Source organism: Mustela nigripes, chromosome 12 (assembly GCF_022355385.1).
Source record: "Mustela nigripes isolate SB6536 chromosome 12, MUSNIG.SB6536, whole genome shotgun sequence".
Taxonomy (NCBI): domain Eukaryota; kingdom Metazoa; phylum Chordata; class Mammalia; order Carnivora; family Mustelidae; genus Mustela; species Mustela nigripes.
Genome location: NC_081568.1, coordinates 29,108,874 through 29,124,494, shown reverse-complemented (window position 1 = coordinate 29,124,494; position 15,621 = coordinate 29,108,874). Strand labels below are relative to the sequence as shown.

Sequence of the window (15,621 nt, the reverse complement as noted above, 5' to 3'; positions counted from 1 at the left end):
AAGTTGCCTTAGAAGTTGAAGGTTCCTTTGGGCAAGTTTTTGGTGCCAAAGGATGCCTTTCTAAAATCTTTTAAAAAAATAAAAATAAAATGCAGTGGGTTATGATTCTGTTGAATTTTTTTTTTCATCAAAGCAGCAAAAACAGGGGCGCTTGGGTGGCTCAGTCAGTTAAGCATCTGCCTTCAGTTTAGGTCGTGATCCTAGGATCCTGGAATGGTATCCCGTGTCGGGCTCCCTGATCAGCAGGGAATCTTGTTTCTCCCTCTGCCCGTCCCCATACTTGTGTTCTCTCTCTCTCTTTCATTCTATCTCTCAAATAATAAGATCTTAAAAAAAAAAAAAAAAAGGCAAAAACAGATGTGTTACTAAGGGACCCTAAGTGTTCATGTTTGTGCACAAGTATTAAAGTTTTTCAAAACTTTAAAATTTTTTCATTCAGAAGCCCAAACTGAACTGTTCCAAAGACCAAAAAAACTTAACGTTAATTTCTAAAAAGTTCTAATAAAATGTACTTTTTAGATAAGTGAGAGCTGACAGGGGCGCCTGGGTGGCTCAGTCACTAAGTGTCTGCTTTGAGCCAGGTTATGATCCCAGCTTCCCAGGATCAAGCCCCACATCAGGCTCTCTGCTCAGCAGGGAGCCTGCTCACCACCCCCTCCACCCCACTGCCGCCCACACCCACACTGTGCTCTCACTCTGCCTACTTGTGATCTCTGTCAAATAAATACATAAAATCTTTTTTTAAAAAAATGTCTTTTATACCCCTTGATGTTCATCTGTGAAAGTAAAAGTTTTGTCATACTTTCCATGGTGTTTAATACCCTTAAGTAGGCCAAAGGTATACACATGAAGAGATGTCCATAATCATAAGATATATTTTCTTATATTACTGTCAATAAGACACTGTTTTTGGATAGCATAATTATTATGAAATGGTATTAAGTAATTATACATAGAATCGCATACCAATGCACACTTTTCAATGTTAAAAAAGAGAATAAAATTAAACGGTACCTTAGCATGTGAATTAATTTAAAAAAATTGTGTACTTGGTAATGTCCCCTCTGAAACTATAAATTATCTGGTTTTGATATATAAATTCATCTGGGAAACTCATTTAGCATGAACTCATTTCTATTTCCATGAATTTAACTACTCCAGGTACCTGATAAAAGTGGAATTATATTTATCTCTTTGTGACTTTTCACTTAGGATTTTTTTCCTTTTTTTTAAAGATTTTATTTTTTTATTTGACAGACAGAGATCACAACTATGCAGAGAGGCAGGCGGTTCTGGGGGGAAGCAGTCTCCCCGCTGAGCAGAGAACCTGATTTGGGCCTCGATCCCAGGACCCTGGGATCATGACCTGAGCCGAAGCTTTAACCCACTGAGCCACCCAGGCGCCCCACTTATTTTTTTTTTTTTTTAAAGATTTTATTTATTTTTAGAGGGAGAGAGAGTGCAAGAGTGCAAATGTCGGGGGAAGGGAGAGGGAGTATCTCAGGTAGACTCTGGACTGAGCACTGAGTCCAATGTGGGACTTGACCTCTTACCACCCTGAGATCATGACCTGAGCCAAAATCAAGAATCCAGGATGCTCAATTGACTGAGCCACTCAGACTCTTCTCACTTACAGTGTTCTTAAGATTCATTCCTGTTGTAGTATTGTCAGAATTTTCTTCTTTTTTGAGACTGGATAATATTTCTCTGTGTGTGTGTGTTTGTGTGTGTGTGTACATACACATATATGTATGTATGTGTGTATACACACACATACACACACCACATTTTGTTTATTCATTCCTCTATTGGTGGACGCTTGAGTTGCTTCCACCTTTGGTATACTGTGAATTATGCTGCTCTGAGTGAAAGTATACAAATAGAAGGCTTTATATATATTTTTTTTAAAGATTTCATTTATTTATTTGACAGAGATCACAAGTAGGCAGAGAAGCAGGCAGAGAGAGGAGGAAGCAGGCTCCTGGCTGAGCAGAGAGTCCAATGTGGGGCTCGATCCCAGGACCCTGGGATCATGACCTGAGCCGAAGGCAGTGGCTTTAACCCAGTGAGCCACCCAGGCGCCCCAAGGCTTTATATTTTAATAAACTATTTTATAATGTAATACTGATTTCAATTGGATTAAGTGTTTCTTTTCTAAGATGGCTCTTTTTTATTACTAACTACTTATTTAAATAATCATAGGTAGTAATACCTTAACATCAAAACTAAAGTGAGTTCAGAATTTTCATATTCTATTTATTTATTTATTTGTTTGTTTGTTTATTTATTTTTTAGTAGGCTCCATGCCTAACGTGGGGCTTAAAGTCATGACCCCAAGATCAAGAGTTGCATACTGTACCAGCTGAACCAGCCAGACACATTTTTCATATACTGTTTAGTCACTAGTTCATTTTAATGATAAAATCATTAGTCTATCAGTGCTTAAATAGTGGAAGTGGATTTTTTTTGGAATAATCTTTAACCCATGTCTGCTTTATCTTAGGCATCTTTCAACCTCATGTACGACATCTCCTGGTTTTGGCAACCCCCGTGGATATAGTGATTCTTGGACTTAGCTATGCTAATTTACAAACAGGTACAGCAAACCACATGTAGTCTTTTTACAATAAAAATATGTTAGGCAATTTAATATAATTAAAAGCTGATTTTTTTCACTAACTTAACTTTCCAGACTATTTGTTCATAGGAAAATAATACTTCCCTATAGGTATGATATCTTTTGGGTTTAGCAGCTCCATCAAGAAGGTATTTTGAATACGTTCATCATATCAGTGTGCGCTTTTTAAATGTACAATATAAAAGGGTAGTAGAAGAGAAATCATTGACACTAGGGAGTTTTTCTGTAATGCTTTCAGTTTGTTTCTTTTTTTCAAATGGATGTTTTAACATAGGAACACTAAAATATATATTATTCTGTCCTTTAACATAAGAAGCCCTCAGTTTATTATTAGTACATTCAGTGGTTTCTCTTGCTTTCTGGCATCTGTTTTGAGTGAAATAATGTTGAATTTCAGTGACTCAAATTAGTGATTATTACTATCAAATCCTTGGGTTCTTTCCCAAAATTTAATCATTTAGGATAGTTTGTCAATTGATGTTTTACGATGTTATATATATAAAACATATGTTATGTATTTTTAAGATATATATGTACATATTGTAGTTTTTATTTAACTTGAATAAATTCTATCAGACTTTTTATAATAATTTGAAAGTATATGTTATAGAAATTTTGGGGTGTGTCAAAAAGAATTCAGTAAAAATACCAGTTCTGAAAATAATGCAGTGATTGTTTCAACCTTTAAAAAAGCTGATAAGCTGATTCCTATATTCTTTCTTTAAAAAATATAGGTTCTGGTGTTCTTAATGACAGTATGTGTGGTGGAATGCAGTTGCTTCCAGATCCATTATATTCTCTTCCCACTGATAATACTTACCTTTTAACAATAACTTCCACTGATAATGGCAGAATTTTCTTGGCTGGAAAAGATGGCTGTTTATATGAAGTAGCGTACCAAGTAAGTCTGGCATTTATAAACATATTTTTCCTCCCTCTGGATAAAGTAAGGATAGACTGTACTTTTGTTTTCTAATTATGTAAGCACATTAATATATTCTTAAGGAAAGTATTCAAACATACAGTTAAAACTTTCAAATAAAAGAGTTTTTAAGGTAACTAAAATTTGAGTTCATTAACATAGCACTATGAGGTTTTGAAATAGCTGATTTCATTGAGAGCTGTGATTTGATTATAGCTAACTACATTTTCTATTATTAATTAAAAGATTAAACTCAATACTTATTCCAGATAGTATGTCTCACTTTATTTACAATTATTTGTACTTTGCTAAGATTTGAGGATTTTTGTATATGTGGGAATACGGTTAGTTCCTATGACAAATATATCTATATTTACAAGTCTTACTTCTTTCAATTTTTCCTTTTAAGGCAGAAGCAGGTTGGTTTAGCCAAAGATGTAGGAAAATAAACCACTCAAAGAGCACACTTTCTTTCCTTGTTCCTTCATTGCTACAATTCACATTTTCAGAAGATGGTAAGTAGAAAACAATAAATTTGGCAAACAGAATTTTTTAAAATTGTTGGCTTAACATTTTCTTCAGAAATTCTCATTCTTAACTGAAAGTTTGTCTTACTAAATGATGTCTTATCAAATAAATAACATTTTTATATATTCATAAGGTTTCTTTTTATTCTTCCCTTTTTTAAAAAAAAATTTATTTGAGAGAGAGAGGGAGAGGTTGGGGGGGTGGGGAACAGAGGGAAAAGCAAAGGAAAAGATATAAACAGAATCCATGTTGAGCATGGACCCCGATAGTGGGCTCAGTCCCATGACCCCAAGATCGTTACCTGTGCCGAAATCAAGAATGGGACACTTGGGGCGCCTGGGTGGCTCAGTGGGTTAAGCCGCTGCCTTCGGCTCAGGTCATGATCTCAGGGTCCTGGGATCGAGTCCCACATCGGGCTCTCTGCTCGGCAGGGAGCCTGCTTCCTTCTCTCTCTCTCTGCCTGCCTCTCAGTGTACTTGTAATTTCTCTCTGTCAAATAAATAAATAAAATCTTTAAAAAAAAAAAAAGAATGGGACACTCAACCAACTCAGCCACCCAGGTGTCCTCACATAATAATTTATTAAACTAAATTGGAAGTTTCTTGAAGTAATGCACTGAGTGTAATTATTTCCTATGTTTCTAGCATATAGTGGACATTCATTAAATGTTGAATGAAGAAATAATTTAGACCTTGTTTTTGATTGGCTTAAAATTCATTAAGAAGACAGTTATTTATTTGTGAGACTCTTCATCTAGTCACAGTATTTGATGTCTACTTTTTTCATATATTGTCTGATTTAAATGCTTCCTACCTTTATCCTCATGCAAATATCGTAGGACTTACCTGCAAAGCAAGAGAAAGCCCCTAAATGCAAAGTTCTAATTCAGCCAGTTTAAACTTGTTACAAATGGCTACTCTGTTTAATTCATTAATCTTTAGAGGTTTTTTTCCTTTGTCTTATTTTTAGATCCTATTGTTCAAATTGCAATTGATAATTCTAGAAACATTTTATATACACGTTCTGAGAAAGGAGTAATACAGGCAAGTATTAATACACTACTATATAAGGGGGGTAAGAATATGCCTGTTTTTAAGGAAGAGATTCAGTTACTCTTACCTTTTCCTATGAGCTGTGTGCTTTTTAAAGAACTTTCTAAGGGAAGGAAAAAATGAAACAAGATGAGATCAGGAGGGAGACAAACCATAAGAGACTCTTAATCTCACAAAACAAACTGAGGGTTGCTGGGGGGTGGGGGGGTAGAGTAGGGGGTGGGGTTTTGGACAGTGGGGAAGGTATGTGCTATGGTGAGTGCTGTGAAATGTGTAAGCTTGATGATTCACAGACATGTACCCCTGGGGCAAATAATACATTATATGTTAAGTTTTTAAAAAATCTTTTTAGGGCTCCTCTCTTTATGAAATTTCAGACCTTTGATGTTTCCATATCTGTGTAAAGTGCCTAAATTAAACGATCGATCCCTAAAAAGGAAGAGTCTATTTAATACAATTTTTTCTAAAAGTTTATTTTCTAAGTATGTGGGTGATAGTTATGTTTAAGTGGGTACAATTTTTTATTCACAGGTATATGATTTGGGCCAGGATGGACAAGGAATGAGCAGAGTTGCCTCAGTTTCACAGAATTCTATTGTCTCTGCTGCTGGAAACATTGCTAGGTAATTAATTGTTAGGCATTTTGTTTGTACAAGGTATATCATTATACTATATATGTGCAGCATACTAAAATTATTTCCTCTTCAAAATATCTCTAAAGGGTAAGAAATGTTGAAGATGGCGCTACAGGTTATGTTTGAAACAGCTCCTAGAGAAAGACTTATGTTAATTCTAATGTAGGATGGTTTGAAACATAAGGCAGACTGGTTTTTTTACAGTGTAAAGTACAGCTTGACTTTTCCTTGGATTTTTAAGCTTTAGGTGATCTGTATAGGCAATTACAGGAGTTGTCACTAGGAAACTACATGTCTGAAAGTTTCCCGCTAGTAACTACTCCAACCATTATTTATCTTATTTGTTTATTTGAGAGAGAGGGCAGAAGGAGGGAGAAGCAGACTCTCTACTAAGCAGGGTGTCCAACGCAGGGCTTGATCCCAGGACCCTGGAATCACCCATTCAACCTTTTAACAGGCCTGTGTAGTATGAGTTTTTAGTTGGTCTGATAATTGACACGGGCAGTTTGGGAACACAGAACTTTACAGTTGTATTGTGTTCACATTGTATTCTTGAGGAAACTGAAACTAAGGGATGTTATGATTTGTCTGATGTCTGACTCCTAGATAAGTAATGGTACCCAAGTTACAAACCAAATCTTCAGACACTGTATGCTGTGATTTTTTTTTTTTTAATATTTATTTATTTGTCAGAGAGAGCGAGCGAGCGAGCACATGCAGACAGAGTTCCAGGAAGAGACAGAGAGAGAAGCAGGCTCCCCATTGAGCAAGGAGCCCGATATGGGACTTGATCCCACACGCCGGGATCATGACCTGAGCTGAAGGCAGCCGCTTAACCAACTGAGCCACCCAGGCGTCCCATGCTGTGATTTATTTTATCACAACTAATTTAGCTCAGCTGCAGAAATTCTCTTTACATAACAAAGACCTCAAATATTTAACTTCAGTTTTCTATGTGCTTAGGTCATTGCTGCGTTCACCTATCCTAGCAAAAATTCAGTGCTTTCGTAGGTTTTCAGTGACAAAAAAAATTCTTAAGGCAGACAATCTAAATGCATTTCCTTTTCTTCTCCAACTTTACTTTTTTTTTTTTTTAATGTTTTCAAATCCACAGAAAAACTAGAAGAGCATTGGTAAAACTGATAACACCCTATCAAATTATCCAAATTCAGCAGTTGTTACTGTTTTCCCTTATTTGCTCACTTTCATTCTTATGAGCTATTTGAAAGTAAGTTGCAGACATGACTTTCACCCTTAAATCCTTCAAGTTCCATGTCCTAAGTCTCTATTAAGCACAATACCAATTCCACACCTAAAAAACCTTAGTAGTTTTGTAGTATTATCCTGTAGTTGTACAGTTCATATTAACATTACTTAACAGTCCCAAAAATCTTCCATAGCTGTTTTTCTTTCCATTTTTCCCCAGATTCAGTCAGAGCCCATGAATTACATTGGTCATTTGTCTTAATATACAACAAATGTCTCATCATCTTTCTTTTTTCCCTAAATACTCACATTTGGTGGGGTGGGGCAAGAGTCTTACTTGTGGAATATCCCAATTTCTGAATTTGGGTTTTTTTTTTTTATTACATGGGTGATGTGAACTCCTTGCAGCATTACATCAGTGGGCACATAATCACAAGTTTTTCCACTATAATAGTTGGTTAAGGTGCTGTTTACCAGATTTCTCCACAATAAAGTTTCATTTTTCTTTCTTTTTAGTTAGTGTTAATCTTTATAATGATACTTTGATGCTCTGAGACACCCCATTCCTCATTAATCATTTATCCAGTGGAGTTAGCCTACTTTTATGATCTTTGAGAAAAGGGTCATGTCTAAGAAGGTAAACTCGTATTCGGGGACTTTTCCCTGCTCTTGCTGCTATTATATTATTTTTTTAAGAAGTTAGTCTTGTTTTAGCATATTAGACTTTAGTTTTTTTCCTTTCTTGTAGGACCATAGATCGTTCTGTTTTTAAGCCAATTGTTCAAATAGCAGTGATTGAAAATTCTGAATCACTGGACTGTCAGTTACTGGCAGTCACACATGCAGGTATGTTGTTTAATTTATATGTCTGCTTTTGCATTTAGAACTTGATGATCCTTAGATCTGGAAATTTATTAGGAATGTATTTTACTTCCATATCAATTTTCAAGCCATATTAATAATTCATAAAATTAAGGATTTTGAAAATTGGAAGATTCTTCTGGTTTTGTTTCCTCATGTTATAGATGAAAAACTAAGCCAGAACAGTAAAGTGGCTAATATTCTGTGACAGCCTGAATAGGAAAAAGGGCTCTTCTGGCTTTTAGTTGCAGATCTCTTCTGCTAAAATGCGTTGGTTCACCTGTCAATTCCAAGTGACATTTTCTTGGAACTCTACTTCAGGTGTTTTTACATGTGGTGATTTAAGATTAGTCAGGAAAGTGATTCTATGACATTTTAACAGGTGTCTGTATTTCACTGTGGAATTGCATCAGTAGCGAAAGTACCTCAAGTCTTTCATTTTCTGTTACTGATGTATAATTTTATCCCATCATTAGGTGTAAGGTTATATTTCAGCACTTGTCCATTCAGACAACCATTAGCACGACCTAATACATTGACACTGGTTCATGTCCGCTTACCTCCTGGATTCTCAGCGTCTTCAACAGTGGAAAAACCTTCAAAAGTACATAAAGCTCTTTACAGTAAAGGTAGGTTCTGCTATCCTTTCAGATTTAAGATTGGATTTTTCAAATTGTTAAAGTGTCATCTGAGCCATTTGAAAATAATAAATTTTCCAGTAAAATTTGGAATATTTTAATTTCTTACACTAATTACGCCCTTATCACCTATAACCATCCAGTGGACTTAAGGCTGATATCACTAAAGTCAATATAAAGGGAATAAGTTAGCAGAAGGAGCTGAAATTGAGCACAGGAGAGTATATTTCAAAATCAACTAATATTGCTAAGATGATACTTTTATGGTTTACTCTGCCATTCCACTAGTAACTTCATCATTTTTATTCATGATATATTGAGATGATCAGTACATGAAATTCTATTCATTGAATATTCGATACCACTGATTGGAAGTCACATTTTTAATGTACTAAGTATACTTTTTTAAGTCAGTTAAATTCATAAGCTCATTGATTGGAAAATATATCCTTATGTCAGAAATTTTAAGATGTGAAAAAGTGTTTACTTGAAAGAAATGAAGTATAAGATCTGGAATACTTAATTGACTCTATCCTATCAATGATTATATGTCCTTTCAAGGGATTAATTTTTTTTCATTTTGTGACTTTTTTACTTATAACAATGCATGTTATATATGTATGTTACACATATTAATGTTAGTGGTTAATATTTTTTTTTTTAAAGATTTTATTTATTTATTTGACAGACAGAGATCACAAGTAGGCAGAGAAGCAGGCAGAGAGAGAGGAAGGGAAGCAGGCCCCGTGCGGAGCAGAGAGCCTGATGCGGGACTCAATCCCAGGACCCTGAGATGATGACCTGAGCCGAAGGCAGCGGCTTAGCCCACTGAGCCACCCAGGCGCCCGTGGTTAATATTTTTAAGATCATTAGGGATGCATGTTATTTAGCATCATATAATAAGATTTTATGTATTAAACTTCTAGGCGTTCTACTGATGGCAGCTTCAGAAAATGAAGATAATGACATCTTGTGGTGTGTCAACCATGATACATTTCCTTTCCAAAAGCCTATGATGGAAACCCAGGTAAGTTATCCTGAGAATCTTGATTTTTTTATGTAATTTATTATTTTAAGTAAAAAATAAAATTATAAGAATCTTTATGTTGTGATAACATTTATGTTGAGCAATCATATATGATTAGAAATCATATTGAAAAGAAGTGTATCCTACTAATTCGTCATTTTTATTCTGTGAGGTCAGAAGTCATTGTGGTAATCATTAAATATATCTTTAAACATTGGAATCCTTTTAGAATCTTTCTCATAATGTACCCGAAAATGCATATACATTTTCTGAAATTACTTTTGTGCCATTTAAATATGTTTTTAGTCACTTAATTATGAGGTCATCTACTATAGTTATGATTAGATTTGTATCTTTTTTGGGATGCCTGAGTGGCTCAGTCAGTTGGACATCTGCCTTTGGCTCAGGTCATGATCCTAGGCTCCTGGGATCAAGTCCTGTGTCAGGTTTCTTGCTCACCGGGGAGCTGCTTCTCCTTCTACCTACTGTTCCCCTGCTTGTGTGCTCGCTCACTGACTGTCTCTGACAAATGAATACATAATGTCTTTTAAAAAATAAATAAATAAAAGAATTTTGTCTTTTTTAATATATTTTATTTATTTTAGAGAGAGAGTGTGTATGTATGTGGGGTGAAGAAGTGGCAAAAGGAGAGAGAATTTCAAGCAGACTCCCTGCTGAATGCCGAGCCTGATGAAGGGTCCATCTCATCACCCTGAGAACATTACCTGAGCCAAAATCAAGAGCTGGACACTTAACTGACTGAGCCACCCAGGCACCCCTTAGAATTTTATCTTAATGATGCCTTTAATTTATAGTTCTGCCTAAAGATTTTGTTTATTTAAGAGTGCCCCTTAATTATAGAAATTTTTGAACATACAAAAGAATAGAGGAATGATAAAGTGAATCCCACATTAGACAATTACCAACATTATCCCCATCTTGTTTTCATCTCTCTTCCCTACAGATACAAATGTTTACACATAAACACATAATTGTATTTTAAAAGCAGATACTATCACACATTCCATGAAATTGATGTACAGGTGCTGGATAGGGGTGCAGCCCCTGCCTATCCCAGACCAGTCTCACACCTTGGCTGCACATTTCAGCCCTCAGCACAAAAGGAGCTAAGGAGTGTCCAGCACCTCCAAGGATATGGCTAGGGAAGACTGGCTCTGGTTCCCACTGTTGGTATCCCCTATTCCACCCCATTTATTTCTTCTAAATGCCCTTGCATAGCTCATGCTGCCTGCCCCCTTGAGGATGCTGATCAAACCAGATAGACCAACATCCACTAGGGCATGAATGTCTGAGACTCCCTTTGGAATCCTCTCTTTAAAGGTATTTTGTTTTCAGGTGCTGCTGATTACTTCTGGTTATTCTCAAATTTAAGCCCTTTTTTGTTGGGGGAGCAGGAAGAGGTACATAGATGGGAGGAGGTAGAAACCATCCCTAGGGATGGGGGAGTGGTTTGAATAGACTCTTACAAGTTTCTGACATGGCTCAAGGAGCTGGGGTAGGGGCAGGTGGTAGGTAGGTATGGAGGCAGGAAGCACTTTTCTCAATTCTTTCCTTTAAACTTCTCTGAGCACTGATCATGAGTCTCATTCTGTCTATCACTGGTCTGATAGTCTATCACTGGTCTGAGTCTACTGGTACTTCTAGTACCAGTGATAGACTGCGAGGGTTCAGAACTCAATAAGATACGAACCCTGTCCTGATGGGAGCACACTGTTAGGGAATGCAAGTTTGGATTTTGCCTCCAGTTCCTTAAAACTGTGGCTCAACGGATTTAGTATGTCTCTGGCTCTCAATTACCTTGTCTATTATAGTTGTAATAAAACCTACCTCTATGAGTTTGTTGTAGGATTTAATGAGTTCATATGTATAAAGCATTCAACACACTGCCTGGCACACAGGAAACAATAAATGATAACTATGAATATTTTTTTAGCTAAAGCTGTACAGCATCTCATTTCATTTGTATAGTACTTGAATTGTTCCCAAATATGGCCTTTTTTTTTTTTTTTAAAGAAAAATAACTACCGGGGCGCCTGGGTGGCTCAGTGGGTTAGGCCACTGCCTTCGGCTCAGGTCATGATCTCAGGGTCCTGGGATCGAGTCCCGCATCGGGCTCTCTGCTGAGCAGAGAGCCTGCTTCCCTCTCTCTCTCTCTGGCTGCCTCTCCGTCTACTTGTGATTTCTCTCTGTCAAATTAATAAATAAAATCTTTAAAAAAAAAAAAAAAAAAGAAAAATAACTACCAAATATAAATGTCGTGCAAATTGTATTCTGCCTATAACAGCTATAAAAGATATTGGGACAATGTGAAATTCTATATTGGTTGGACATTAGATTATTGTTAATATTCTTTAATGTTACAGTATTGTGGCTGTATAAGAGAACATTCTTGTTTTTAGGAGATTCATGCAAAAGTATTTGGCAGTGACATATGTTATCCAGCACATTCAAATGGTTCAGTTAAAAGATATATATAGGTAGATAATATATGTATATTAGATTTATATATATATATATATATGAATCTATATATTAGAGAAAACAGGTATGGCAAAATGCTAACAGTTACTATATCTACGTATTGGGCATATGGATAGTTACTGTGCTTGAAACATTTTTAGATGCTTGAAATTTTTTATAAATTTAAACACTTTAAAAAATAGCTTAAAAAGCAGAACCTTCAGAAGAGAACAAAAATCTAAACGTCAGCAAAATGTAAGTATTATCCTATCCAGTCTATCCTGGAAAGATGATAAAATACAGTTTTTGGTTATCGAAAGAATTAAAGTTTTAATAAACCCTATTCACAGTTTATCTTAAGAAAATTTTGCCTTTGCCTTCTTCTATGAAGGATTATTGTCATAGAAGCTGGCTTAATTGAAGGAATAGACTGTAGAGCATTAAATAGAAACTTAGGAATGTTCATTCATGTGTTATTTGTAAAATTCTGATTTTCCTTAGAAATTAGGTCTACATGTTTTTTTTTCTTTTTTGGAAGATTTGCTTTATGTAACTTTAATAACAGGTATAAAAAGTTTATTTCTTTTGCATAGATGACAACCCGTGTTGATGGTCATTCCTGGGCTCTTTCTGCAATAGATGAATTGAAAGTAGATAAAATAATTACACCCTTAAATAAGGACCATATTCCAATAACTGACTCACCAGTTGTAGTACAGCAGCACATGTTGCCTCCAAAGAAATTTGTTCTCCTCTCAGCACAGGTATGTACATACTCTGTTAAGGTGGAGACAAAAAAGAAGCGATGTTTAATGTTAAGTGTTCTGCTATATTTGCTTCATAGAGTCATTAAGTACTTTAGGAATGTTTACTCCTGCAAGTATTCTTGAGGAATAGTTTGTAACTACCAAAAATGCGATGAAAAGAACTTGCTGTTTTAAAAAGTGTTACACTTTTTCTAAAGTAGCATTTCTAGTACCAGTGTTCAGCAGCATAAAACAAAATAACCTAAGTTTATTTTTATACTACTCACTTATTAAAACACTTTTAATATTTGATTTTGGAATAGTGATGAATTTAAAATCCAAATGGTATAACGAGTATACAGAGCAATATCTCCCCTCCATTTGAGGTCCCTTTCCTACAGACAGCCATGTCATCAGCATCTGTGTATCCTTCGAGAGGTGTAGATATAGAAACAATGAAATATATTTCTAAATAAATGGTAATGTATTATATACATTGTTTTATATTGTTTTTTATATCTCAAATATATATTTTAGAGATCTTTCCATATCATTAAAGAACATTCTCATTCTATTTTGTATTTGAAAGGTTTTCTTTTATATGAATGTACCCTATTTAACTAGGTTCCTATTAATGAATTATTTTTTGCTGTTCGTAATGCTACAACCTTAAGTGTGTATCATTTTCTGTGTGTGTGAATAAAGCTGTAGAATTATATCTGCTGGGCAAAAGAATATGTGTGTTTCTAATTTTGATAGATTTTGCCAAATTCCCCTGTATTCATAGATCCATTCACTATCGATAAATATTGAGTGCCTGTTACTTTACATCCTGTCCAAATATAATATACCATTTTATTAAGAGTAAGATGGATGGTCTTTACAAGTGTTTATTTTTCTATGGACTATCTATTCCTATTTTACTAAGTTCTCTTTTTCATTTTGATTTATAGAAGCTCTTTATTAATGAAACTTTTTATAATTCTAGTATCGTATTTTTCCTGGTATTTCACTTTATTTTGTTTATTGAGATTTTCCCCATAGAGGTAAGCATATAAGTAGTCAACATTTTCTGGGTTTTTTTTTTTTTTTTTTTGAGATTTATAAAAGTAGTTAAAAAAAAAAACTTCCTCATTGTGGGGGTTTATTTAAAAAAAAATTCACCCATAGTTGCTTTTAGTACTATTATAGTTTTATTTTTGTCCTTTAAATCTCTGATCTATTTGGAATTCATCCTGATATATGATTAAGGATCTCCAGCTTCAGTTTTTTCTAAATAGACTTACTTACACCAACATAATTAATGGATAATCTAACTTTAATCTTCTGGTTTGAGGGACAGCTTTTATCATATTCTAAATGTAAGTATTTACTTGAACCTATATAACAACTTTCTAAATTTAATAAGAAAACACTGACCTCCACCAAAAAATAAAATAAGGTTCTGGCTCTGTAGATACAACGTTTTATAAACCTGTGTTTTATGCATGGTAATAGCAAATGCGAATATGTTTTGTGTGTTACAGAGCAGTGTTTTCTTATTAAATTTTCTTTAGGCATATATAGATCTAGTATAGGTTAGGAGTTGAAATGTAGATGTTCTTTTGCCCAGTTTACTTTGTATTATTGAAGGAGTTTTTTTGTTTGTTTTATTGATTTTATTAGATAAGATAGGAGGATCAGTTGATGCCAGCCATGCTGATAAATCTGTTATTTATGGTAGTGTTTTGTTTTGTTTTGTTTTAACTGTTTAGGGAAGTCTTATGTTTCATAAACTTAGACCTGTAGATCAACTGAGGCATCTACTTGTGAGTAATGTGGGTGGAGATGGAGAAGAGATCGAAAGATTCTTTAAATTACATCAGGTAATTATTTGTACTTTTTAAAAAATATTATGGTATTTTAAAGAATAGAACAATGAGAATAATGCCTGAATTTTATGTAAGTTAGGATCAAAATACTGTAATTAATAGGTAATCTTAGCACTCTTCCTTTCTTTACGTTGGTCATTATGTGTATGCTAGTATTTGGGAGCAGTATTAATAAGTAAAGCTTATACAATAAACTCAGATTTTTATTTGCTATTATTAATAAGTTCTTATTAAAGTATACTAGTAAGAGATTCATGTTCAAGTTACATGATAAATGCATTTTTACTAAAGGGATATTTGTGGACAAATCTTTTTTTTTTTTTTTTTATATTTTGCCAATGAGCTGATGAAAAAATTTGGGGCAATGGTGATAAGGCCATTAGTATTTCAGAGCCATTGCTAGAATTGAGAAGGTAAAACTCAGGAAGCTTAAGATCAAGACTGTTAGATCAAGGTGCCAGGGTTGCTCAGATGCTTAAGTGGCTGCCTTCAGCTCAAGTCTTGATCCCAGTCCCGCATCAGGCTCCATGCTCAGCAGAGCTTGCTTTTCCCTTTCTCTCTCTACCTACTTGTGCTCTCTCTCCATCTCTCTGTCAAATAAATAAATAAAAATCTTAAAAAAAAAATAGAAGATCAGATCAAAGTTAAATACAGAGACATTAGATTCAAATTACCAGCTCTACCACCAGGGTAGATTAGATTACCTGAATTCTGTGAACTTCTGTGTGAACTGTGCTTACCTGAACTGTGAACTTCATGTCTAAAACAGGCATTAAAATAGTGTATGATGTGGGAATTAATTTTTAATATAAAAATTAACTTTTAGGGTGCCTGGGTGGCTCAGTGGTTAAGCCGCTGCCTTCGGCTCAGGTCATGATCTCAGGGTCCTGGGATCGAGTCCCGCATCGGGCTCTCTGCTCAGCAGGGAGCCTGCTTCCTCCTCTCTCTCTCTCTGCCTGCCTCTCTGCTTACTTGTGATTTCTCTCTGTCAAATAAATAAATAAAAATAAAATCTT

The 15,621-nt window shown here is 34.9% G+C and overlaps 1 protein-coding gene across 1 annotated transcript in view; it reads left to right on the top strand.

Moving 5' to 3' along the window:
* Window positions 1-15,621, top strand: part of NUP155 (nucleoporin 155) — a 67,771-nt gene that overhangs the window by 10,181 nt on the left and 41,969 nt on the right. The window contains exons 5-14 of the mRNA XM_059417014.1: window positions 2,504-2,596; window positions 3,373-3,539; window positions 3,970-4,075; window positions 5,058-5,131; window positions 5,672-5,763; window positions 7,730-7,827; window positions 8,319-8,471; window positions 9,407-9,507; window positions 12,582-12,752; window positions 14,489-14,599. Coding sequence (XP_059272997.1) covers window positions 2,504-2,596; window positions 3,373-3,539; window positions 3,970-4,075; window positions 5,058-5,131; window positions 5,672-5,763; window positions 7,730-7,827; window positions 8,319-8,471; window positions 9,407-9,507; window positions 12,582-12,752; window positions 14,489-14,599 — 1,166 coding nt within the window. The remainder of the gene's footprint in view (window positions 1-2,503; window positions 2,597-3,372; window positions 3,540-3,969; window positions 4,076-5,057; window positions 5,132-5,671; window positions 5,764-7,729; window positions 7,828-8,318; window positions 8,472-9,406; window positions 9,508-12,581; window positions 12,753-14,488; window positions 14,600-15,621) is intronic.